The 22,251-nt window shown below is 46.0% G+C and overlaps 1 protein-coding gene across 2 annotated transcripts in view; it reads left to right on the top strand.

Annotated features, from left to right (window-relative positions):
- Window positions 1-22,251, top strand: part of NEK6 (NIMA related kinase 6) — a 103,085-nt gene that overhangs the window by 77,896 nt on the left and 2,938 nt on the right. For both annotated transcript variants that reach the window (XM_058818118.1, XM_058818117.1), the window contains exons 3-9: window positions 2,798-2,938; window positions 3,847-3,909; window positions 4,996-5,106; window positions 8,316-8,424; window positions 9,664-9,771; window positions 15,834-15,928; window positions 19,318-19,431. In XM_058818118.1, the coding sequence (XP_058674101.1) occupies window positions 2,798-2,938; window positions 3,847-3,909; window positions 4,996-5,106; window positions 8,316-8,424; window positions 9,664-9,771; window positions 15,834-15,928; window positions 19,318-19,431 (741 nt within the window). The remainder of the gene's footprint in view (window positions 1-2,797; window positions 2,939-3,846; window positions 3,910-4,995; window positions 5,107-8,315; window positions 8,425-9,663; window positions 9,772-15,833; window positions 15,929-19,317; window positions 19,432-22,251) is intronic.

Below are 22,251 nucleotides of genomic sequence, written 5' to 3'. Positions count from 1 at the left end.
GGTTTCTGTATTGTGCCAATTAGCAGTGAGCAATCCCCTTTCTCAGCCCTTGGGCTCCCTGTGCCTCTGGGGGAGCAGGGGACAGGCCTGGCTCTGCAATATTTGAGATATTTTGCTTTCACTCTCAGGGTGCTCCTTGGCCCAAAACAAGGGCTCAGAGGCTGCAGGCACAGCTGCTCCCACAGTTCTCTTGGGGCTGGTCAGCTTTTCCCTGGATCTTAAGTCATTACAAAGAGGCAAATGTATTGGCCAAGCAGTAATTGTTCTGGAGATGGAAAGTCTTTCTACAGAAGAGTTTTTTCTTATTCCCCATCCCAAAACACAAATTCTGGACAACTACTCCTGAAGAAAAATAAAACACAACAAATGTGTTCAGGGTGTATAGGCATCCTACCTGCCTGTCCTTAGAAACCTTACAAATTCTGTTCTGCAGACGATCTTGAAACACCTCAAAATTGGAGGCTGAAAGCCCTGCAGGATTCCTCCTGACGTTCTGACAAGGGCTGCCCTTGCCTGCTTTTGCCAGCTTTGGAATTTCTACTCTGGCACCACTGGTTCCATCTCACAGAGCACATGTGTGCCAGAGGAGATGTCCAGAAGAGCTTGTTCTTGGAATGATCTCTGCATTTCTTCTTCAAAATGAATGAGTTTTTTATTTGCATGAGGAATTCTTTGGCGCTTTTTTTTCATGGAGTAGGAGAAGAACGAGACTTCCTTGTGTGCATGAAGAGAACAGCCTTTGTCTGAAAACAAGTTCTTCCCAGACTGTGCCCTTCCTACAGCTGCCCTGGGAACAGAACTGTGCAAACAGCCCAGTTTTTGTACTGTCCAGGGTTGGGGTTCCTTTTGCTTGGTTGGTTTTTTTCTTCCCTTTTCTTGGCTCATTTAGGTTTGGGTTTGTTTTTTTTTTTTTTTAATTCAAGCTCCATTGTTGACCTTGACACCTGATCTGTAGAGGCAGGGGCTTGATTTTACTGCAGTTATGGAAACCTGAGCCTAAATCTGTCCTAAGAATGAGAAAATGTATTTTTAATGGACAAGTTAGAAGATGACGGTGGTGTCTTACTGCACACAATTGATATCTGTGCATGAAAACTCTGAGGTTTGCAGAAATAAAGATCATGGGTTTGAATGAATAGGGATTGGTTCTTTGCCAGCTTTCTGAAAAATGATGGTGGTGAGTTGTGGAAGAACTAGAAAGCAGTGGAGAGCCCCATGTGAGGAGTCCTGAACTGATGCAGTGTGTGCCTGGGGAGGCAGCTGGGTCCCAGTGCTCTGGGTGTCCTTGCAGTGCTGCTCAGCAGAGTTTCCTGCCAGCCTTCAGCTACAGCAAGAAGGGAATGTGGCCTGAGATCAGAGGGAGCTTTCTGGTGCTCTTTGGGCTCACCTGAGGATGATTCCTGGTTTGTTCCACAATCGAACATCTCCTGCCCTCTCTGAAAGCTCCGTTACTTTAATTAGGTCTGATAGGTTGTGATAGCCCATGCAAATCTAGGTCATTGCATATGTAAATGTGCAGCTGCAGTCCTGGAGGTGCCAGAACACATCAGCAGAGGTGTCCAGGCATGGGCAGCATCACCCCCAGCACCAGCAGGCTCTGGGGCTCTCCATGGCCAAGGGGCTGGGGCACATTCCCCTCACACTTGCCTAACATTTGTTTATGCTTTCAAGTTCAGGAGTTGGTAGATATTTCTCAGCTCGTGTTTGAAATATTAATTTACATGTAAGCACTCTTGGTGTAAACGCACACTTTAATGATTTAGGAAAGGTGAGTGGAAACTGTCCTTGATTTCGGTGTGAATTTCTTTCTGAAAAATAAAGTTTTGTAGTAGTTGCCTCATAAAACGCTGTTAGAAGTGCTGCTTCTATTGTGAATGGTGACTGCAAGTTAGAAAAGCTTTTGCTTTGACTGCAGTTAATAGCTGGTGACTTGTTCCAGAGTGCAGGGGAGACAGGAGGGTTCCTAAAGTGAACCATGGCCTGAACTGCTTGAAAGGAGCATGTGGAGAAATGACCTTCCTCTTTCTGTGGGACTTGCCTTCAGAAATAGCTGCAGGTCCTAACACTGGGCTGAAAGCTTTTCCTGCATTTCAGATGCCAGTTCCAGCCCTGTCCTGCTGCATTAGGAAATGGCAGTGCTAGCAATGGTCATTCCTTATGCCTGCAGCCCTCCCAGGACACTTGTGCTGGGCATGGCTGGGCTGCAGCCTGCCTCATCCCTGGGCAGCCCTTCCCCACCCCCTGTGCTGGGAACTTCTCTTTTTGGGGGTTTTGGTGCAAACTCTGAAGTGGCTCAAGATGCTGAAACTCAAAGTGTTCTACTTGGCACGTGTGCTAACTTGGAGTAATTAATTTTGATAATTTCTTTTTTAAGGACTGTTTGGCAGCCGTGCTGTGCCAGAGGAGCCGAGCGGGGCTCCCAGGAGCCCTGGGATCCGTGGAGTCCCCGCTCCTCGTCAGGCTGGGCCTCCCTGCCTGCCTGCCTGTTTACCTGGGGCTGCTGGGCTGCATCTCCCTGCTGACACAGGCAGGCAGAGCTGGTGGGAGGCTGTGGAACGAGCCAGAGCAGTTGGGGATTAATTAGTTTCTTACACGGAAGGCAAGACTCTAACTCCTTTTGTAAAGGAGTCCTTTGGCTTCCTCCAGCCCGTGTTGCTGCTACATGTGCCAGGAGTCGGTGTGTTTGTGGTGGGATGTTCTCCACTCCCAGGGCCAAGGCTGAGCCCTTGGCCACGAGCAGGGGAGCAGGAGGGGCCGAGTGGCTCTCTGGGGTCCCTGACTGCCTTTCCTTTGACAGAGACATTTAACGTCGTACCCGTATCGCTGCACCTTGGCAGATTTTCAGATTGAGAAAAAGATCGGCCGAGGCCAGTTCAGCGAGGTTTACAGAGCTACTTGTCTGCTGGACAGGAAACCTGTGGCTCTGAAGAAGGTGCAGGTGAGCATTTCCTGCAGCCCCTGCTTTGGGGTGGGATGGGAACCATCCAGGGCTGGTGAGCCAGGGCTGCCAGCTCTGCCCTGCAGGGTCTGGTCCCTCATCACCCCTCAGGGGCTTCCTGTGTCCACGTCAGGATTGCACAGCACTGCTGCTATTTCATATTTATTTCAAATTTCACCTTTTACTTTGGGAAGAGGGCTCACCAAATAGTTATTAATGTGTGAGACAGCGAGGACCTGTGGCTGTGCTGGTGCCATGAGGAGCTGCCATCCCAACACAGCTGAGCCACAGGAACATGGAAGGAAAAAAGACTGGGGCTTGCTGGTGGAGTTGGAGAAGAATTTGTGAGAACTTGGATGTCAGAAGTGTAGATTTTTTTAAACTTGGCTGAAAGTATTGGACAGTATTGAGAACAGCATTTTGTTTGAAGAAATTTCCCTTTAATCCTTCAACAAATCCTCGAAACTCCCATATCCAGTGATTTACTGATCATTGCAGAATGCATATTAATGCTCAAAGTTATTGTTAATTATTACAGAGAAATCAGTGGAAGCTGTATCTGTTTAAAAGAGAAAAGTAAACATTTTGTCTTTTATTTACTATATGGAATTGATAATAATTAAACCAATGAAAATCACAGCAGCAAATTCACAAACTTGTATCTTTCTTTTTTGTGCTGGTTAGAATATTGCCTATGGGTTTTAAAATTAGTTTTTACCCCAATGTTATCCCTGTGGTGGTTTCAAAATAAAGAAAACATTGATCTTTCTTTGATCTGGGGATTGTGTGAATACTCATTACATCAGAGGATGTACAAACTGGGGAAGGAAACACCAACTGCTTGTTAAAGTATAAAGTACTTTTTTTTTGTTGTTTCATTTTTATCTTCTATGCTTTTGTGTTTGAAGATTTTTGAAATGATGGATGCCAAGGCAAGGCAAGATTGCATTAAAGAAATTGACCTCTTGAAGGTAAGAATTTTTATAATAACTTTTTTTTTTTTTTTTATTTTTCTTTTCTTGGGGTCTTGTTTTTTGTTTGTTTTGTTTTGTGGAAAAAATTGTTTTCAGGTTGGCAAATAAAGCTTACATAGTAAAGGAGAAAGCAGTTTTGGCTGTGCATATCATATATGTGTGTGTATAAATATCATATATGGAAAATGATAATTTAGATAAAGGCTCTGAAACCAGAGTGTGTTTAAGTGATTAAAACAAGTAGTGATTTTGATGCCTTAGTAGCTTATTTTAAATTGTTGGTTAAAAACATGGATGTGTTGCACTTCAAATACCTATTTTTAGTAAATGTAACAGACTGCAAAGGGCTAAAAATTTAGTTTAGCAAGTCAAATTTCATTCTAAAAGTATTAAATAATTACTTCTGTGCCTGTGATTTTGGGGATTTCTGTTCAAATTCATGCAGTTGTAGCCTGAGTCTGTAGGCTGTAGGGAAGGATAAACATGAGCCAGTTGCTCAATATTAAGGAGGAAAATAATGCTGAGGTTTACGTTCAGAAAGAGGATCTGTGGTATTTTTGGGTTCTAGGAAAAAAATAAATTCAAGCATCAGTTGTGAATGTAGGAATGAGCTATACTGAAATGAAAGAGGGGAATTAGTGAAAAAGCCAGCATAACTAATCAGATACTGACATGTACAATTTGTGTGGTTTTGTCCTCCTCCAAAGTTTAATTTGAGCTGTTCTTTTAAGGGGCAAAAGACCTTGAGTACTGTAACCAACATCTGGGGGTTTGTTTCCATTTAATGGGGGGGGGGGGAAATTGGTTGTTGCTTAGGAAGGCATCCTTCAGGACATTGCTTTCAAATGTTTTGTAAGTTTGCAATAGAAGAGGTTGTTTCACTCTGTTTGGGTGGAATTGCTCTTTGCCAAGGACACCTCCAGGGTGCTGTGCCTGTGGGAGATGCTGTTTGTCTGGATTTTGTCTGGAGCAGTTTGGCCCAGGCTGTGGGTGCCCTTGTGGCTCACAGGAGGTGCAGGTGCTGTGCCTGGAGTTGTCCTGACCACCTTGTAACTGCTCCTCTTGCATTCCCTCCCTCTGCAGCAACTGAACCACCCCAACATAATTAAGTATTTGGATTCTTTCATTGAAGACAATGAACTCAACATTGTCCTGGAGCTGGCTGATGCTGGGGATCTCTCTCAGATGATTAAGGTAAGGATGTGTCTGTCCTGGAGGTGCTGCAGACTTCCAGGATTAGGCAGGCCTGAGGCAGTGGGTGAGCACAGCTGGGTTAGAAACACTTTTTTACTCCCCTTGCAGTTTTGCACACCCATGGGTTGCTTCCAGACCTGAACCCAAGTGGCTGGTGGCATTTTAAATACCCCAGCCATGCCCTGAGTTTCTGGTCACTGCTGCAGAGGGAAGGGTCTGTGATCTGGTGGGACACGTGTGTTATTTGCAGGGTTGATTTACCCAGCCCATGATTGATGGGGACATTTAATTACTGTTGGGTTCACTATTCACATCGCCTGTCTGCCACTCTGAAGACATTCAAGGAAGTCTATTGACTTCCTTTGCAATGGGGATTTGGGTTTGAGAAAATGTTTCAAGTACTTGTTCTTCTTTTATGTTGCTCTTAGGAATACTTGTATTGCTGCAAACCAGCTTTAGTTAAGCTGTTACCACCTGCTTTTATATTTTCTTTGACATGTTAATCTTTAGACATACATCCCTTGTGAGAACAGATGTGTTATATCATGTTTGTTAGCACTCTCAACCTTCTCTCTATGTTTTACCTGGTTTTTGCCATCATTATTCTGTAATTATCATAAATGAATGTTTGGGAAGTTCTCCTCCTCCTTGTTGTCACAGTTAAAATATCTATTAACAGATTTGTTTTCTTTGCCAGCAGAGCCATGAGGCACTAGGCCAAAGGCTGTCGAACAAGTTCCCCATTCAGTCCATAGTCAGTGGCTAAATTTCCAGGATCTGGGAAGATCTGCTGGGTGGGAGAGGAGAGCCCCTGGGCGAGTGCTGGGAGCAGCAGTTGGCAGAGTCACCCTGGGACAGCCCTGGAGCTCCAGTGCAGCCTCCCCCGAGGGGGAAGGGTTGCTGGGGGGGCACAGCAGCTCTGCCTTTGGCCTCCCTCTTCCCTTGGGGCTCCTGCTGCCTTCTGTCCTTTTCCCACCATTTCCTGGGAGACTTGCAGCTCATCTCAGGCCCTTTGTGCTTGTGGTCAAAGATGGAAAAAGCCCAGGGATTGTGGGAGCAGAAGTCAGGGCTGTGTGAGGCCTCTCTGGGCTGTGCAAGGGTTCTGCTTGACTTTGCAATCTTGGCTTACAAAAGTTTTACCTACAGAATTGTAAGATCTCATTATATGAAATATTTGTATTTTTTAGTCATCTGTAGTTTTTAGTTCAAAAATACTGACAAATACGTTCATTTGCTTATCAGGGTTGGCTATTTAAATTTTAAAAATAACTTTCTGTGTCAATATAATAAGAGTTACATTTTCCAAAACATAACTAATAGAGTCTCAGATTGGTGCCTTGCCCAGTTCTGGACTGTGCTGGCTTCCAGTGTCCACAGCTCTGTGTTTCCTCTGTATTTCAGACATGAAGAAGATCATTTCTTTTTTCAAGGTCATATAAATGAAGTTTTTCAACTGGTACAAATCTAGGAATTAAATTTTTACAATTTCTAACAGAGGTAAAAAACCCAAAACCAAGCCCTAAAGGCAAGAGGGAACAAAAGCTGCCTCCTAAATGCAGCTGCACTGCAGCAGGGGAGTTTCCCCACCAGCTCCTCCGTGTCACCCTCTCCCTCCCTGGGAGCTGAAGCTCCTGTGTGGGTTTTTGGTGGAGCAGCAGTGACAACCCAGGCAAGGTGTGAGGGTGATAAACCCAGGGCCTGTCTCTGTCATGCCCCGGTGCCTGCATTATTTATGAGGGATGTAGAGCTGCAGGAAAACCCACTGGAGAGTTGGGACTTCCTTGTAAATGTCAGGCGAACCTTATTGGACATGACATTTAGAAAATTATCACTTGTGGTCTTGCATATCCACTCTTAAATATTTTAACGAGAATGAAATAATTTTATTGTGTATATAACACTTTCTCCCTCACCCTCTGTAATTCCTCTGTGCTCTCTCTCCAGTTTTGGGTTGAGACTGTTGCAATCTGTCAGACTTGCTGCCTGGGGAATTGCACAGTCGTGCCCCTTCACAGCTGATCTGCAAAAGAAAATTTGCCATTGCTTGAGTCAAACACGAACTGGTAACAGCGTTTCACATAAAATAGGGAATGTGACAACGGACATCAGATGTCAGTGCTGAGGGGAAAAGCATGAGATGCAGAAAGGGGCAGCAAGCCATTGCCTTCCTTTATTCCTGCTGCAGGGGGGAATCCTCACGGGTGCCATGCAGAGGAAGTGCAGCTGTGCTGAGGCAGGAGGGTGCGTGGTGCTCCCAGTGCCACCCTGTGTGGCAGGGCTCGAGGAGCAGTGGGAAACCTCTGCAAGTGTTGAAGGGTATTCTGTTAATGCTCTGGCTGTAGAGCTGGCTCAGTGAGAAGCCAGGGACCTACGATCCAAACCCTGCAGTGTTGGGATGCCTGGGTGCGGTGCCAGACACGGCTGGGGTGCCCCCCTGCAAAGGAGGGAGAGCAGCTGAAGATCTGCAATGTTTGGCCTTCCCTGAAGTGTGCAGCTGGCTCTTTATTCCTGTAGTGGCTTGAAGAAGACTCCAGTATTGCAGGGAGCCAGGGCCACGCTGCCCTCGGTGGTGCTGCTTTGTGCTGCCCGTTTTTCTGAGAGCTTTGAGGCACCAGAGGTCCCTGGAACGGGGCCCGGCTGCGCTCGGCGCTGCCTGAGCACACCCAGCTGATCAGGAGAGCCTCTGTCACTGCAGAGTGCAGGGCATTTAGTATTCCTGTTATGCATGAAATGGAATATATTATTCTACCTGATCACAGAAAGAACATGGATGCTTTATTGATGCTCTGGCCATCTTTTAAAAAAGGAAAGCAGATTTCCTTATTCTTGTTAGTAGACAATGCAATAACGAAGGTTTACAAGGGGGGTGTTTAATGGCCTTTTGTTTCTTAAGGCAAAATATTTGAGACATTTGTTGTTTTGAGGCATTAAATATGTTTTGCAAGGTAATTAAGGAGATTAATGCTAATCATAATTGTGTCCATTCAAAAATGTCAAACCTATTTAAGCATATTTTTCATAATAGTTGTTAATTAGCGAACTGCATCGAAGTTTCCACACAGAGAGGAGGAGTTAAAAGCTAATCAGAAGAAAAGTCATGCAGCTGCAGATCTGGAAGACGTGAGCAACCTGCAGCTGACTAACACAATTCCAGGAACGAGTCCAATATGTTGCTTTTTCACTGATCTTTTATTTATTTCCTCCCACAGTATTTTAAAAAGCAGAAACGGTTAATCCCGGAAAGGACGGTGTGGAAATATTTTGTGCAGTTATGCAGTGCAGTGGAACACATGCACTCCCGCAGGGTGATGCACAGAGGTAACATTAATTCAGTCTCTTTTCACTGAATAATAATATAATGTTCCAATTAGTAAGCGCCTACATTCAAAAACAATTATGCTGATGTTCAGCCAATGCATGTTTAGAGAGGCTGGAGCCTGCGAGATGGATTTCTCCTTCGGTCTCTGCCTCATCGTTAAAGCATTCAGGCCGAAGTGAGGGTGGTATTAGGAAGATGAGCTGCTTTGTATTCCAGACACTGATATTAAGTAGAAGTGTCAAACTTGCCATTAGAAAAGTGTCAGAAATAAAATGCTGAGACTCCTGGATACAGTGAACTCTAAGAAATAGTCTTCATTATATTAGCTGTGACCTTAGAGAGTTGAGAAGAGTTTTCCTGTCTAGCGGGCTTTTCTGAAATATTAATACAAATATGTCCCACACTCTCATAACCTGTTCTCTATTTTCATTAATTATTTTTGAGTCTCTTGTCTCAGAACATCTTATAACTTTGAGCTCTATCCAAAAATTACACTATTGCTTTCAGTGTCAGTGAGGTGCTTTGGGTAGGATTGGACTCAGGAAGTGCAAATTTCCCAAAAGGTACCAGCACCCATCTTGGCTGCTTGTTAGTTCCTTCTCCTTTGAAGGAGGAATTCTTCACTGTGTTTTTCAGCAATGTGATATCATTTTTGCTCCATTACACATCCCCTGGTGCAGTGTATCACTTGTACCTGAATTAGGGCTGTAATGGCTGAAATGGGGAGCCTCTCACATTGGGTCTGCTCTAACATGAGGAAAAAGCCTCTCAATCAGTTCTGACATGACTGCTTGGGAAACTGGGGTTGTAGTGATATCTACCCTCCATGAACCAGCTGGGCTGTGTAGAGCCCAGAATTTATGTATATGTGGAACAGTAATTACCCTTTTCATGAGGGGATGGTGGTGGGCAGTGCAGTTTCCTGTGCAAAGTGATCATTCCCAAAGAGAACTGGGCTCGTGTCTTTGATTTCCAGCAGTTAAAGAGGTTGCCTGTTCTCTTGAGCTGTTTCCTACATTTTCCCTCATTGGTATTTCTTGTGTGCTGGGAAGTACACTCTGATTTTTGTGTCTGTGCAGAACTGGAAGCCTTGGAAGGCTGAGCCTATCAAAGCTCTAAAGAAGCAGGTTCTGCTCGAGCCCCTTTGTACCGTGAGCGCTCCAGGCGATGCTTCTATTGCAGCATTAGAACCAAATAACCTTTTGTGGCTTTGACCTTTTACCTTTTTCTTCTTGCAGACATAAAACCAGCCAACGTGTTTATAACAGCCACAGGGGTGGTGAAGCTGGGAGATCTTGGATTAGGCCGGTTTTTTAGTTCTAAAACCACTGCAGCACATTCCTTAGGTAAGCTGTACTCGTTAGCAGGGCTTGGCGTGCGCTCCCAGCTCTGATGTTCACGTGCAGGGTGTCTGTCCCCCTGGGGTGACACGAGTGGGAGTCAGGCCATGGGGACTGCATTTTAAATGCTCTTTGCAGGCATTCATAGGTATCTTCTGTTTAAAAACCTGTTATTTTTTTCTGGAAGGCCTGGCCTGGTGTGTGTTTTACAGCACACATGGCAAATGCAGCTTTTCCACTCTAAAGAGCACTTTGGCTGCACGGTGCTTGCTGGAATTCAGTGTTTCCCCCCAAATACCTTTTACCTTTTTACCTTGCTGGTCAGGACTCTGCCCTGATAGGGCTGGGACTGCCTGAGGTGGGTGAGCCCTCATGGCTGATCTGTCCCAAAAAGGGACTTCACTTGAAATGTGGCCTATGCTTTGAACATCCAGCTTTTCTTCATACCTTACACATATCTCAAGGTTGTCTTCCTCATTTTTAGTTTTAACATTAATTCTAGTGCTATAGAAAATTGCATAGTTATGCAGTTCATTCTTCAAATCTTACAGTATAAAGTATTTCATAATTGTCTCTGTAACCTCTTGAGAGGTGGCTGATTTTCAATTTTTATTAAGGGATCTGAATTTTTTGAGTCCCAAAGGTGCTTCTGTATTACAGCAGTGAAGGAACTTTGGCTTTTGGTGTAATATTTAAGCTCTTTTAAACCAATGTCTCTCAGTTGCCTTTGAAACACACAATATTTGTTTCACATTTTTGTTTGTGCAATTTCCTCTGCTGAGTGTGTCTTGCTGAATCCTTTCTTGGATGTGAACAAATTTCATTGCTAATCCTGGCCAGTAGCACGGGGCTTCTTAGTGCACAAGGAAGGAAAATACCTGCCTTGTTTTGTGTGTGCTTAAAAAATAGGAAGCATTTCTGTAGTTTACTCTCGTAAAATAGGAGATTTCAGATTACCCTTTGTATCAAAAGCTGTCCTAGGATATATCCCCACCATACTTAATAGATGAAAATAAATCCTCTTCACAGGAAGTTACAATCACATCATCTGAACAGGCCAAAATATGATCATGTCTAATTATATGATCTTATCCAGTTTGACTGCTGCACTTATTATATTAATAAGAATAAATTGGGGCTTGGAAACTGGCTGCACATGTAAGCCAAGCTTGTGACCTTTACCAGGGCTGCTCCCCCTTAATTGAGAAAGCTGGAGTAGGAAGAGCTCAGCCCCTGGTGCACAAACCCTGCCCTTCCTCACATCACCAGTGTCCTGCAAACAGGTGAGAGGTGCAGGACAGAGGGAGCAGTGAGAGGGACGGGAGATGTTGTGGGCGGGATGGACACATCACCATTTCCAGCGGTTCTTGGATCCAAGTGAAAAAGAATATTTTCACAATCGGAAAATACGCAGACGTGACGCTTCTCTCTATTTTTTGGATAGTTTGCCAGAGCTAGAGGTTTTGTAGCAGCAGGAAATGGACTGTGTTGGGTTTGGTTTAATGAAGACGTTTGCTGAAGGAGCTGTGAGGGACGGACACCCCAGACCAGGGCAGGGCGGGCGCCAGCGGGGCCGGGCACTTCCCGCTGCTGCGTTGCCCTGGCAACCGCCCCGAGCCATCATTTCTCTGGCTGCTGACCCATGAATTGAACGTGCGGCTTATGCAAATATATTCATCTCATTTCTCCCTTTGCTTGTATTTGCTAGCAGCAGACTGGCATGAAAGGGCATCAGGCAGCCCCGACCCGGCTGACAGGTGTAGCAGGGGCTCGGCAGCGCCCGCCGCCGCGGCGGGAACGGAGCCGTAATTAGAGCAAGGAACAGAATGAACGTCAGATGAATTACCAGGCAGCAGATCATATTTGTCAGGGAGGATTGCATACATAAAAATTAAGTGACAGTACATGCCGAGGTAATGAAAGAAAAATGAAAGATTTGCCTGTACACAGCTCGTGAGATGCCGGCGAGCGCCGAGCTCGGAGCGCCAGCGGGAGCCGGGAGCGGCGCCGGGGCAGAGGGACACCACGGGGCAGGGAGAGCCCTGGCCCCTGGGAAACCTCCGTGGGCACACCTGCCACAGGGGCAGCAGGGCACCTCCAGCTCTCACAGTGCGGGGACAGGCAGCAGGAACCAGCTGGGGCTGTGGGAGCTCACAGGGTGACACCTCAACTGCCACTGCTCCCTGGAGAGACAGGAGATGCTTCTCCATAGGGAAGGGCTCTTCCTGTACAAGCCTTACCAGCAAATTCATGTTTGCAAGGTACTGGGTGTAGCTGAGGTGAATTTTACTACTTGTTACAACATGGTGGTTCACCTTCCTTCCCTAATTTTGGACTTGGCAAACTTAACATTAATCTTGATAGAGCTTGTTTTAATAGGAGCTATAATAAATACAGAGAATTTCCATTAATAATACAATGGATAACTTTTTTGAGAACTGGTATAATGTCCATTTTTAGCCGAATAAACTTGGCATTATCCAGAACTTCTGACTGGCTTTACATTTTGAAGAAACAAGAGGAATAAGAAAAACATCCAACCAAACCCCAAAAGAAACCAATTTTACACAGAATAGTCTTGTTTTGGAGCAGATGATTTATTATTTATTCTTGGACAAGAATATACTTGGAGCAGATTTTCCTTCTGGGAGATTCACATAAGTCAAATCTTCCCAGTTTAGAACATGCCAATAGCCCTGGATTGGAGTACATGGGCTGTTACACGTTCCTTCTGGTTCCTGCTTGCATGTCAGTGTGAGCAGGGAGGAACTGAAGAGCTCTTCAATAAATGGACCATTTGTCTGCCTTCTTTTCTTTCTTTTGCTTGCCAAGCCAGTTTGCCATCTGAAACAAAATCCCAGGGCTTGGAGGGGCTGGTAATCAGGACTTGGTAAGAAAAAAATGGACACAAGAAATCCACTGAAAACATCACCAGCCAAGTGTGTTTGGAGTTCTTGGTTTGTCTCTAGTTCGGTATTTGTGGAAGAAAAGAGAGCTGCAGAATTGCTGCAGGTAGATTGTGCTATTTACATGTGAAGAACTCAGCCAGCCAACCAAAAAACCCAACCCAACCACAGAACTATAAGGAGTTTGATAGGGTTGTGTGATTCAATTATATGAATGAAATGAAAAAAAGAAAAAAAAATAAAGAGCTTAGGACAACAGGTCTTGGAACAACAGCTGCAATATTATGCACAAAATATTTATTGTTTCTCTCGAAGAGTAAGTAGATTTCATCTAGGGATGAGTTTCTGAGGAAGCATTGCTCATTGCTGAGCCATGTTTGCAGATGTGAGAGGAATGGAATTTTAATTTCATTTTTGGAATAACTTTGCCACCTTTGCCTTTGTTTTCCTTGTGAAAGAAGAGACTCTGATCCTAATCTTAACTGGGAATAATTAGCATTTCCTTACCTTGGATGTTGCAGCTATCCCAGGGCTGTTGTAGCTGCCCATGGGCAGTGCTGGGAGAGCAGGAATGCTCTGGCATCTCTGAAGTGGCTGATGTTCCAATGAAGGGCTCCAACTTCCAGAAACAGAGCAGGAAGCTCCTTCCTTTACCGTAATCTTCCCTGTGGTTTTGCGACCTTTATAACTTCAAATGCATTACTCTACCGCCTGGTGAGTAATGTTGAATCTGAGCAATATTTTGTATTTGCAGCAGGGCAAACGCTGAAGAAAGTTTCTGATTAATAGTCTCCGATTAGACTGTTCTTGTCAAATTGACTAATGGGATGCAAGGGCGAGCCCCAGCTGATTGCACTGGAAGCCTTGTGCAGCTTCCTAGAAGATGCTCATTACAGGAGATTCCCACATAATGTTGGACAGGCCAGAAAGAGAATTGGCCTTGTCAGTCTTTTATCATGGCAGTTATTTAAAAATTAATGCATCAGTTTGGAAACGCAGAGCCCTGCTTGTTTGTACATTTGCTGACAAGGCTACAGTAACGATAGGTAAATGTGCAAGGTGGGCTCCACGAAATGAGCTCAGGCGTGGAGCGCTCCCGGAGCCATTAATGGGCTGGAGCAGCCCTGTGCCCCCACAGCGGGGCTGGTGACGCACTGAGCCGTGCCACAGCCCTGTCACAGCCCTGCCATGGCCCTGTCACAGCCCTGTCACCGCTGGCACGGCCGGGCAGGCGTGATCTGAGCCGACAGTGGGGCCAGCAGAGCTGCTGCCCTGGCAGCGGGGCCTGCCTCTGGAGCCCACACGCTGCTCTTGGTGCCCATGCAGTGACCTGGAATAATGGAGTGCCAGAGCAGCTCCTGGCACTGGCACCGCCCAGCCTGGGCACGAGTGGGGCTGCTGCCGTGCCCCTCCTGCCATCCCTGTGCCCTCCTGCCCGCCCCGTGCCCCTCCTGCCCGCCCCGTGCCCTCCTGCCTGCCCTGTGCTCCACAGCTCCCGCACCTCCTGGCACGGCTGGCAGAGCAGCAGTGAGGAGGAGCTGCAGCTGGGGAAGTGTCTTATGCTGCTGCTCAGTGGGGACTTCCAGAAGTGTCTTCCACAACTTCCTGGAATGAATCACCATTTCTTCTGCAGCTGCATATTTTTAAGCAGGAAAATGAATCAGTGCTCTCCCAGCCAAGTCAGTTCTTGTACAGAAACCTGGCAGATGTGTGGGAATTACTTGGAGATCTGTGCTGTCCATCGTGTGGACAGGGCCATGGAAAGCCTCAGAAGGAGTCCTGTCTGCTCCTGGTGTCCCAGGAAGTTACTCTGGGTAGCCCAGTAAGAATCCTTAACCACTGCCAGGGCTCAGGTCTGCTCCCCACACAGGGGCCTTTCACAGGCAATTGAACCCAGCCAGGCCTGGGGCTGTGCCAGTCTGACCTGCACCTCCTGAGCATGGAAACAAAGCCATCTCCCTGTGTTGTGGTTTTTAGAGAATTTGCAAAAATATAACTTCTCATTAGGATACTCTTCACATTGAAAGGGAAGTAATTTCTAAAGTGAAAGACCTGGAAGCATGAGCCGAGTTCATCACACAGGGCAGCTGATTGCTGAACATCTTGAGGGTTCAAATAAATTACCTTCTGTGTGCTGGGTCACATGTGCAGGTGCCAGGGCCTGGTTTTGCCTCTCCAGGTTGTTCTTTGTGCCCCATTTGTTTGAAATGTGTTCCCATTTGTTTCCCTCCATGGGAACGCTGGGGAAGGTGGTGGCTGCTCTTCCACCTCTAGCACCATCCTTCAGCTTATTAGTCCTGCAGCTGTCTTCAGGCAGCATTTCAAACAGAGAAATTGTAAACTGAATATTACAGGCAAATTAAGCATTTGCCATCTTGTGAGAAAAGGTCTTTAATTAGGAGAAGGATACACTGCAATGGCAAAAGGAAAAAAAAATTGACAGGGGACGGACAAGCAAGGGGGAAGCAGGAGAAAAGAGCATATACAGTCCTTGGATGTTTTAATAAATGATGTATCTGAGGATTATTTGATGTAGTTGAGACTGCCAGGATGTCTTGCATTTCCAGTACCACAACTGAAACTTATTTAGTATTTTAAAAAGAACCTTTTTGAGGTAAGGAATTTTTTAATAATTTCCTGTAACTTCTGTCCAAAATACTGAGTAAATTTCTTTTGATAAAATACAGACTTGTGGAAGTACATGGAAATCCCCTAGCTTCTGACATAGCTGCAAGCTGGAGCAGGGTTTTAAAGCTTGCAATTATTATCTTGTTTTTTTTCAGACAGGTTTTGCATTCCTGGCTGGTGCTGGGCTTAGTGTCCCTGCAGTGCCTGGTGACCTGTCAGATGTCCCCCTGTGACACTCTGCCCTGCCAGACCCAGTGGTGTCCAAGGGCATGATCCCTTCCAGTGGCTCTGTCCATCCAAGACACTCTAAAGGTTCTTGGGAACCTGGAAGGGAAACAAAACGTTTCCCAAATGTCAGAAATACAGGAAATATTTTCAACCACATTCACCATTCTCTGCTCTGTTTATGATGATATATTTGATTCTGGTAAGCTCTTTGTGCTACAGCTGACCCTAGAATGCAGTCTCTGTGTGTGTGACACGGGTTGCACAGTCACTTGTGAGGCACTAACCCCTGCTTTGTTTGTTTTGCAGTGGGAACTCCCTACTATATGTCCCCAGAGCGAATACACGAGAACGGCTATAACTTTAAATCTGATATCTGGTCTTTGGGCTGTTTACTGTATGAGGCAAGTATCTTCTCACTTTTTTCTCTGGGTTTTCCATAACCACAGAGTCTGGGACAGGGATTGAGTAGGTCAGACTGCCTGTAGTCAAGTTGTTGAGAATCCTTGGAAGAAGCGTTTGGTGTCCATTGTGCCCCTCCTGAGCAGAGTGAGGGGGCTGTGCCACCCAAAGTGAATTGGGCTCACAGGAGATGTGGAGGATGGAGCCATGAACAGGCAGCTCACTGCATGCCCCTTCCTGCTGGGAGCACAGCTCTGCTAGGGCAGCACAGTCAGAGTTTTTCCTGACTGCCTTTGTTTTGAAAATAGCAAATTCATTTGAATGCAAGGTACTGGTTTCTTAGATGGAATTCTGACCAATTGTGGTATTTTAATCTTGGGAGCTTCCGGTAAGGAAAAACAGAGGTTTTATGTGATGTGAAATCAGTGTCTCTAACTACTGTATTATGGCTGGAATTTTTTCTAATTGTACATTGTCTTACAGCTTGAGGCTGTAAGAGCAGACACATTTGGATGAACTGCCCAGTGTGCAACTTGTTCTTAAAAGCTGTTACATGTATTTTGAAAATAAGTGTTATGATTTAGTAACTGTGCTTTTGGTTTTATGATTTAATTTTTAGCAGGGATCAAAGGGTATCAGTGTTGTACCTCTTTATAATCTAATCTAAATCTTTTTTAGATGGATGCTCCTTCCAATTCAAGTGACAGTGCATGCCAGCATTTAGAAAGCTTTTATCCCCACTCAGAGAATTAAAAATCCCTGGGATATATAGTCAAGAATATTGCTCACATCCTCATTGGTTAACAAATTATGGGAACTGATGACATTTTGCTTCTCAACACAACTTCTGGTAATCCCATGAAATTAGAGAGTAAACAGAAATGTAATTCATTTTGTGAGCACTTCAGCTGGCTGATTTAACAAACGTTGTAGGACATGATAACAGTAAATTTCCCCATCACATGTGCAGGGCTCAGAGCTGGGCTGTGGCCCTGCCCAGGGCTGCTGGGAGCAGCCAGAGTGGGCCCAGTTGGACTGCAGTGCCCACTGCTGCAGTGCCAGGGTGCTCTGAGTCACTGCAGGCTCAGCTCCCGGGGATGGGATTCCAGATTTATGCAGAGAGAAATATTTAGCGTTGTGCTAAGATATGTTTTTGTTGCAGGCAATATGGTCCCCTTATGGCACAGGAGTCTTGGTACTCCTTGTATTTCAAGAAGCTGAATTAATTGCACACTAAACATAATTCTCTGGTAGGAGTAGCAGTACTACAGTAACATCTGAAAAATTTGGCATGTGAAGCATTTTAAATTTCCTTCCTACGTAGGTAAACCTTAACTTAGGGAACAGGAGCTGTGAGATACTGCAGATTCCAGGGAAGACTGGACAGCTACCAATTTTATGCTTAGTTGTTAAACAGCTACTTGACTTCTTAAACTTTCTAGAATTTTGAAAATGAAGCATCAGATCTGCGTGTCTTTGAAGGAATTATTTTATCTGCTTTTATGTCTTGTAAGGAGAATGTTTTTCCATTTGGCTTAGAAGTAAGGGAGGGATGCTTGTTTGGGTATGAGTCACTTCTGATATTTCTCCAGATAGATTGTGTAGATAAGCTGCAGAGAGATTTAATGTACAAATTGCCTTCAGAGACATGTGTGTCCACTGGAATCCACTTAGGGAACATTGAGGGCTTTGGGACATGATGCCACATAGCACCACTTAACTTTGACATTGATAATAATAGTGATTTTTATTAAATCTTATCAATATAGTAGTAACTGTCTTCATCCCTCACTTCCTGTAGATATCTGTCAGCAAGATAACTTGGAGGGGATAAAAATAAGTTGTTAATTCCCAGAATGTAGCTACAAGCAATGACTTCAGCAGTTCTGGCAAGATGATCAATTTAAGCACTAACAGGGATTCCCATCTCTGGATGTTTGAACCAGTGCTGCTGCATGGTGGGCGTTTGCCATGGAGATCTGCCTGGCCTGGGGTAATTGCTCTAATCAAAATGTCAGGAGCAAACCCCAGTGCAGCATCACAAACTGTAGTTAGTGAGATACTCACAGTGCCTGTGGTCATGGCCCTGCAGCCCTGGCTGCTGTGGTCACAACTGGGTGCTCTCTCTTTCCACTTTAATTCCCTGCATTTACCATCCCAAACCCCACAGTGTGTCCTTTTCAATCCTTTCCTTTTGCACACGAGCACTTAACTAAACCTGGAATGAAAAGTTAATGGGAATTGGAAAACCCCTCTCAACCCCCCTGGCATTATTGATGTGTGTATTGAGATCTTGGAGACCCTGTTTAACTCTTGCTTGCTTTCTCTGTTTTCCCTAATGTCCCCATTAGTGCTCTCCCTGGAACAGTCTGTGCTGGGTTCTCCAGTTTGTTTGAGCTGATTGAGAGCAGTTTGCTATCAGTCCTACTTGGGGAGCAGAGTCTCTAATTGGACTGTGTAATTTTTCTCTAACTGAGTTGCCTACTACTGTTGTGACAGTAATGAAGTAACAGTGACACCTTTTGCCTTCAAAAATCTTCCAGATGCTCTTGCCCCGTGCTGGGGTTCTTTGGGATCCTGTCAGGAGACTCTTCACCCTCAGGTCTGTGGGTTTGTGAGGAGTAACGTAGTGTTACTCCTGATAGTAGTGGTGAGGAGTGAGGAGGAAACATAATGCATCAGTCTTGGTTCCTCACTGTGGGGTGAGAGGTTGGAGGATTTGGTCTTGGCTCTCTCCAGTCCTGCTGGGAGCTCTCTTGGGTCAGAAAGAGCCAGAGTTCTCCTGACACTTCCACTGCACAGGTAAGGAGCAACAGACCATTAATCATCAAATACCCCCTTAATGTGCACTGAGAAGTATCAACTTCAGCTGGCCTGAGATGAAGCTGAGAGGAAAAGGAGCAGATTGATGAACATTTTCAGTAGTTTTGTTCTCATATCTGCCTGGGATACTCTTTTTTAAATAGCAGATTTCTGGCAGGAGATACATTTGTTTTGAGGTTGTTTAGGGGTTTTTTAAAAGATTAAGTACATGCTCATGCTTTCAAGATTCTTCATCTTCTAAGCAGCTAAATGTTCAAAGATAGAGAGAGAGGATTGTATCTGAGAGGGTTTCAGAGTTGTCTTAGAGCCAGCTGAGTTCTTGCTGATGGGCTGGTGGTCTGAGCATCCTCTTTCTTGGGGTTTTTTCTTGGGAGCTCTGGCAGAGCCTGGCACCAGCCCTACAGGGCTGCAGAGCTGTTGGGGTCTCAGAGCAGCCTGGGCTGGGGAGCAGCAGCATCCCTTGCTCTGCTCACTGGCACAGAACAGAATTGGCTCTTGCAAACTGGCAGCACCAAGGGCTCTCAAATCCTTCATGTTTCTGAAACAGTTTCTGTTTTTTTCTCTCCAGATGGCAGCTCTGCAAAGTCCCTTCTATGGAGATAAAATGAACCTGTTTTCTCTTTGCCAAAAAATAGAGCAATGTGACTACCCACCTCTTCCAGCTGAACATTATTCTGAAAAGGTAAATTGGGAGTGTGGTTGCAGGGGAATGGGGAGGTGCAGTGAAGCTTCTCCAGGCACAGGGAAAGGGAACCCAGGAGGAGAACCCCCCACATCTAGGGAAGAACAGGGGATGGCCAGTGGGTCCTCGGGCTGAGCAAATTACTTTTGTGGTGTCTGAATACTGACAAGGTAAATCAAGACAAAAAAGATTTCTTAATGTAAGAAATATTGTGAAACTGAAAGTCTATGGTACTGGCAGAAACCAGCAGAGAGCTGTAGGAAAGCCCTCTCCTTGTTTCCTTTCCCATGAAATATTTCATAAAAGAGCACTGATATGTTTGTTTATGAATTCTTCAGTGTGTGACAAAGTGGGGAAGGATTAATTTTAAGAAAAAAAGTAATTTAGTTTAATGCAATAAGACCTGTACAGCAGCTGTCCAGGTTTGTGTGTCTGGACACGAGGGACGGGCAGCAGCATCTGAAGCAGTGCATAAACCCAGTGTCCCAGTTCCTGCTGGCCCAGCTGCAGACACGTGTGCTGGGTTTCCTCAGGGCCCCTTGAGATGAGCTTGACTTTTTTCTGCCTCACCTAGACAAAGCAGCTGGATTTCCTTAACCTCCTCATTTCTTACAGTGCCTTCTCTTTGAAAGGAAATGGCTAATGGCATTCTGAATGTTCACTGTATCCTATGGGGTTTCTCTTTTGTTTCACTCTGCCTCAGCATCCTGAGGAGGAGGCAGGAAGCCGGGAGAGCACGGCCTGGCCTCCGCCCTGGGAGGGACCTTCACCAACTTCACTTTTTGCTTTGTTTTTGCTTGCCAAGTAACTCATGCAAAACGGTGCTTTAAGAACGAGGCTGTAGAAGTGAATTTTACCATTTTTTGCCCCAAGCTCCGTAGCAGCGCCCAGCTCCATGCTCCTTTGCTGTGCTGCTGCAGCTTGCATTTCAGGATATGCCTGTTGGCAGCAGGAATTAGTGTAAGTTGACAGATGTGTTTCCTGTCTTTACAATTACTGTCTGTTTGCTTCCCTCTGGCAGTGCTAAAGAGTGTGTGGAGTGCAGTGATACAGTCGGGGTGAGAAGGATGGTTTAGAGCTCAAAGGCACCGGGTCCCAGAGAACTGCAGATGGTTCATGCACTATTAACAGGATGCTGGGGAGGCTGTGCCTGTGGCTGCAGCTCCTCAGCTGCTGCTGGTGCTCACTGGAACAGCACAAACAGGGAATTAGAACAGGGCTCCAGCACCAACAGCATCCAGCGTGTACTTCCTTGGAACAAGAAAGAGGAATAAGGCAGTGTTTTTTAAGCTTTAGTTTCCTTTCAGGGATGTTCCTCTTCTCTGTGGCTTTTTGTGCCTCACCAGTCCACATCCTCCTGTGAGTAACTGCATACTGCTGGAAGCAGGAGGAGGAGCTGGGATCCAGCCAGGGTTGGTTTGCTATATTGGGAGCAGATTTGCTGGTAACTGGAGATGCTGATCCAGGCTCAGCCTGTGGTTCCTGTAGGGGCTGGTGAATGCCTGTGAGGACAGAACTGCCCGGGCTGTGTCTCAGTGCTGCAGGCACAGGGAGCACAGCTCCTGTTTGGACAAATAGCACGGGCCCTGGGCAGAGCTTTAGGAGCATTTTCAGCTGTTGGTGGGAGTTTTGTGGTCAGGGCTGATTCGTGTTCAGTCTTTGGGGTCTCAGGGTTGTGAAGGCTGCAATGTCCCTGCCCTGAGCTGGTCAGTCACCAGAGAATGGGGCAGGGCCAGGCAGCAGGTCTGGGCTGGGAGCAAGGGCTGGCCCAGCTCCATCCAGAGCTGGAATCCTCAGGTTCGTTAATGCAGCTGAAGCCGAGTGCTTGATGGCTCTATGGCCATGCTTTTAATTACCGGTGAAATAATTGGCACTGTGGCTACTGGGAGGATGTGAGAAGATCAGAGGCTCAAGGCTGTTTTTCCTGGTGCCTCAGGGGTACCAGCAGCTTTCAGTGTCTGTATAATTAAAAGCTACAATCTTTCATGTGCACAATAAAGAGGGCTGGGAGGTGGGGACACTCCAGCCCTTCTGCATTTTATTTATTAGACGTAATCAATGACCAGTTTCTCTTCCTCATACAGGTTTTTTAGGAAGCACCAGGGTCTCATAGCTGTGTCCAGTAGCTTGGGATCCACAAGTGCTGGTCAGACTCTTCATGCTGAAGGCTGGAGTTCAGTGCTGGGTGCTGGGGATGGTGCAGGAAGGGCAACACAACTGCAGTTCCTGACAACTCTGCTCAGGCTCCCCCTTTCCTCACTTCCCTTTCACTGGCAGGTCCCTCCACACCTCCCACCTCAGTCACATCTTGGAAGCGATCTCAGGTTTCCTTCCTTCCTTTGTGTTCTGCTTGTGCCACAGTGCCTCCCTCTGTCCCATGCTCTCCCCAGCACTGGGTGCATAGACTGGGTCCTCCTTTGGGATGTAAAATATTCCAGAGTTGAGGAAGATTTAAGTCTTGAGTGAAGATTTGGTGGGAAAGATTCTTCCTGGCTCTTTTGGAGGTGGGACACACAGACACAAGACAGACACATGCCTGGACTCTGCCCAGCAGCAGAGGTTCCCCTCTCCTGCTTCCCACAGCCCTTCCAGGAATGCAGAGGCTTCACTCATGTGCCTGTCCTGCTCTCTTGCAGAGGATTCCCTCATGTGCCTGTCCTGCTCTCTTGCAGAGGATTCCCTCATGTGCCTGTCCTGCTCTCTTGCAGAGGATTCCCTCATGTCCCTGTCCTGCTCTCTTGCAGAGGATTCCCTCATGTCCCTGTCCTGCTCTCTTGCAGAGGATTCCCTCATGTCCCTGTTCTGCTCTCTTGCAGAGGA

This window comes from Ammospiza caudacuta, chromosome 21, assembly GCF_027887145.1.
Source record: "Ammospiza caudacuta isolate bAmmCau1 chromosome 21, bAmmCau1.pri, whole genome shotgun sequence".
Taxonomy (NCBI): Eukaryota; Metazoa; Chordata; class Aves; order Passeriformes; family Passerellidae; genus Ammospiza; species Ammospiza caudacuta.
The sequence above is the reverse complement of the archived record's forward strand: the minus strand, read 5'-3'. Positions and strand labels throughout refer to the sequence as shown.